At 56.3% G+C, this 3,364-nt stretch overlaps 1 protein-coding gene across 2 annotated transcripts; it reads right to left on the reverse strand.

The window, feature by feature from the left end:
• Window positions 1-418: 418 nt before the first annotated feature.
• On the reverse strand, window positions 419-2,660 carry CITED4 (Cbp/p300 interacting transactivator with Glu/Asp rich carboxy-terminal domain 4). Of its 2 annotated transcripts, none has more exons than XM_068657849.1 (2): window positions 2,521-2,660; window positions 419-2,308 (listed from the first exon to the last, which is right to left on the reverse strand). In XM_068657849.1, exons 1-2 carry the CDS (start codon window positions 2,653-2,655, stop codon window positions 1,682-1,684), a joined length of 762 nt encoding a protein of 253 aa, XP_068513950.1. In that variant the 5' UTR covers window positions 2,656-2,660; the 3' UTR covers window positions 419-1,681. The 2 variants fall into 2 exon arrangements, with proteins under 2 accessions (XP_068513950.1, XP_068513951.1); XM_068657850.1 differs by having other exon boundaries at window positions 2,517-2,592.
• Window positions 2,661-3,364: the final 704 nt, after the last annotated feature.

Genomic DNA, 3,364 nt, shown 5'->3' on the forward strand with positions numbered 1-3,364 from the left:
AAAACAGCAGCAGAGATCTCTAAGCATAGCTGCAACCCAGCTGTTAGAGTTGCACTTGGTCTGAGAGAAGCATAAGGAGTCACCATCCTCTTGTCTGGGCACCTTGGATCAGGCAGGAACAGGACTGCACAGCTTGCAAGCAGCAGCCACCATGATAGGGTAACCACCATCCACATTGGGAAACTAGCCTCAGCACAGAGGAAGCACATCTCATCCTCCCAGTCACACTTGAAGGACTGACTTAGTTCAAGCATTAAACTACAAACAACCCCTACAGCTTAGGTGTCAGGTTGGGAACACTAGCGACTGAATTCACAGCCCACAGATGAGAGCAAAAAACAAGAAAACAAACCACTTCTCCCCAGTACTCAACACTACACCTGTGCCAGAGACGAGCATTGAACAAATGCACACTGGAGATGTTTCAGCTTTTATTTGCAAATTCATCTGTACATTCTCACTTGGTCATTGAGTGACAGCCGCCAGAAACTGTCAGCAGCAGGGGGCAGCAGCAACTAGGAGTTAACAGGAGCTTTCCACAGTGCCTGGAAACAAGAGACAGCAGAGGAAACAAAACCCCACTAGCTTTTACATTTAACCTTTTCTGAGTAAGAGAATTAGGAATCAAGTCATCTTTATCACATTCAGAAGGGTGTTGGATTTACACAGCCCTGTGTGTTCAGCATAAAGACCTTGTATTGAAGTGACTGCCTGAAGAGCAGCCTGAAAACTATCCCGGGCTTTCTTTTTTTCGAAGCCAGCATCTTAAAGCTGCAGTACTCTCCATGCATCATTCCCAGCGGTCCCAAAGCCAAATAACAAAAGGAGCCCTTTGCAAATAAATAATCATAGGAAAAAATAAATAAGATTAGATCTGGAATATACAGTTGCATGGTCTTTATTTGGTTTCAGAGGTGGAAAAAAAGTGGAGCTAGACTGCAGCTTTAAGCCTTATGCCCAAATCAGCCCAAACACTCAGTAAATTTTACAGCTGATTAGCTATACGGGTTTGGAGATCTGAAGTATCACAGAAATGAACATTCAGGCACCTATGCACACCCTTCCCCAATGCATAGTTTATTTTTCTCAGCCAGTTAGGAAAAATAGCTTGCTGGAAGGGAAGTAACCCCTTTCTGAGCTGAACAGACAAGACTGAAGACCTTTTTACTGTCACAGTAAGAAGTCCCAAGAAATATCTAACCCCACCCATGTTTGCAAGGGGAAATTGTTTCAAACCATGCACCAGGCATGGAGACAATCCTCTCTCAGGGGATCCTTTAACTTTGCTGGCATGACAGAATCCTCCAGCAAATCCAGCTACCAGCAGGGTTGCCAGCTGCCCATCACTTCCTGTGCTCAAAGCCTAGTTGTGGCAAGTCATAAGTTCATTATTTCTACTAAGCCAGAAATCCTGGTAAAGCCATTTAGAGGCAGCTCTACAGCAAGAGCTCTTGATCTGTTCTGTTTGGGGTACACACCCCCTCCCCAGGAACTCCCAAATGAAAAACCACACAGAAGAGAAAAGCAATCCATTGCAAGCCAGTGTCCGATGATTGTCTCCTTGGGGAGGTCAGGAATCCAGGACAGGGCAAGGCATGGGAAGGGAGGAGGATGGCAGGTGGAGAAGGAAGTTATAAACAAACTCAAAACCACTAAGACACAAGGAGGAGCTCAAAACCCCTCAACAGCTGATGGCACTGGGCTGCTGTTTGCTAACAAAGTCTGAAATGAAGTCGAACTCGTTTTGTCCCAAGAACAGCTCTGGCAGCTCCTGAATCCGGTCCAACCCCAGTTCCAGGACAAGGGACGTCAAAACCTCCTCATCTATGAGATCAGTGTCCATAACATTCAAGGTCAGCGCTGGTGAGGGCATGTGCTGCATGCCTGGGTGCTGGCTTGGCCCCACTCTGTACTGCTGAGCACCAGCTCCCATGGGCCCGTTGCTCATACCCAGCGGGTGACCCTGGTACTGGGTGTTGAGTTTTTGTAGGTGCATGCTAGCCATGAGCTGCTGGGTGCCCACTGGCCCCATGTATTGCTGCTGCTGGCTCGGGCCGTTGAACATCATCGCGTTCTGCATCTGGTGGTGGTTCATCTGTCCGCTGAGGTTGGGTCTCGGCCTCATCACACCATCCATTCCAGCCCCTCCGTACGGCATCATCTGGCCAGCTGCGGGTAGCGTCCTCAGCACGTGCTGCCCGTGCTGCGGTGGTCCCTGCAGCCCACTCACACCCATCCGGTAGCTCTGCAGCCCGGCGCCGCCGTGGCTCACGGACATCATCATGTGCTCAGCCATGGCTCCGGGCCCCTGCAAGGCGACACGCGGCTCAGGGCGAGGCTCCCGCGGGCAGCACCGCTCCCCGCTCCCGTCCCAGACGGCTTCCACCGAGGATCCCGGAGCACCCCCCACCTTCGCCGCGGCCGGCGGGCGCAGCGCCGCCCCGCCCCGGCGAGCCGAGCCGCGGCCTCCCCGCCGCCGCCCCGGGGAGCCGGGGTCTGCCCGCGCGGGTACGCACCGACCTGGGGCTGCACAGGGTCCGCGCTCCGCCAGCGCCCGCTCGGCCGCCTCAGCTCGCCGGGCGCGGGGCGCCGCTCTCCGCTCTTATGGAGGCGCTGGCAGGGGCGGGCCGCCCGGCCCGGCCCCCCGCCACCCATTGGAGCGCGGCCCGCGGCCGCCCGGCCCCTGACGGGGTGGGAGGGCCGCGCTATGGGCGCTGCTGCGGCGGGCGTGGGGCTGCCCGAGCTCCGCGAGCCGTGCTCCGAGCGCCCCGTGGTCGCGACATGGCGCGACTGGAGGGAGGGAGGGAGGGGTGCCGGCTGCCTCCAGTGTGGAGGGCGCCGGAGTTGGCACATCCTAGCTGCTCGGGTGGCCCCCCTTGGGTCCGAGGTGCTGGCTCCTTGGGCGGGTTGGGGAGGAAAGGGGTGGGTGGGCTCCAGGGCCGCCAGTCCAGCAGCCCCCAGTGTCCTGCGGGTGCTCTGCTGGGGATTCTTAACCCGTAAGGAGGCCTTAAGGCAAGTTCTGCTTCTGAGCAGGATGCCAAGATGCAGCCGTGCTGCCTGGTGTTACGGCCCCCACAGGCGGTGCGTGCTCGATCCTGGTGTGCATTGATACCAACAAGGGCAGAGGTTGTGGAGTGGCTGAGCGGGAGCATGGGAACAACGGAGTCCCCGGTGTGTGGGACTGGGGAGCCCTCAGTGTGGTACAGGTGCCACAGTTCCTCCAGGGATCGCAGACTGTAGAAAACGTGGGTCATCCCTGCTCAGTACTGGGCTCATATGGTTTGGGGTAAGGACTGGGCCTGGGGTGGCTGTGGAGCCTCACGCAGGTCATTTCTGTTCCCAGCCCATGCATGTAGGGAATGGT

This window comes from Anas acuta, chromosome 21, assembly GCF_963932015.1.
Source record: "Anas acuta chromosome 21, bAnaAcu1.1, whole genome shotgun sequence".
Taxonomy (NCBI): Eukaryota; Metazoa; Chordata; class Aves; order Anseriformes; family Anatidae; genus Anas; species Anas acuta.

Excerpts from the sequence above, each read along its gene's own strand:
- CITED4 (XM_068657849.1), bottom strand. The coding sequence starts at position 2,655 with ATGGGTGGCGGGGGGCCGGGCCGGGCGGCCCGCCCCTGCCAGCGCCTC. Across the intron at positions 2,309-2,520 it reads CGGACCCTGTGCAGCCCCAG|GGGCCCGGAGCCATGGCTGA; the intron begins GTCGGTGCGTAC and ends GTCGCCTTGCAG.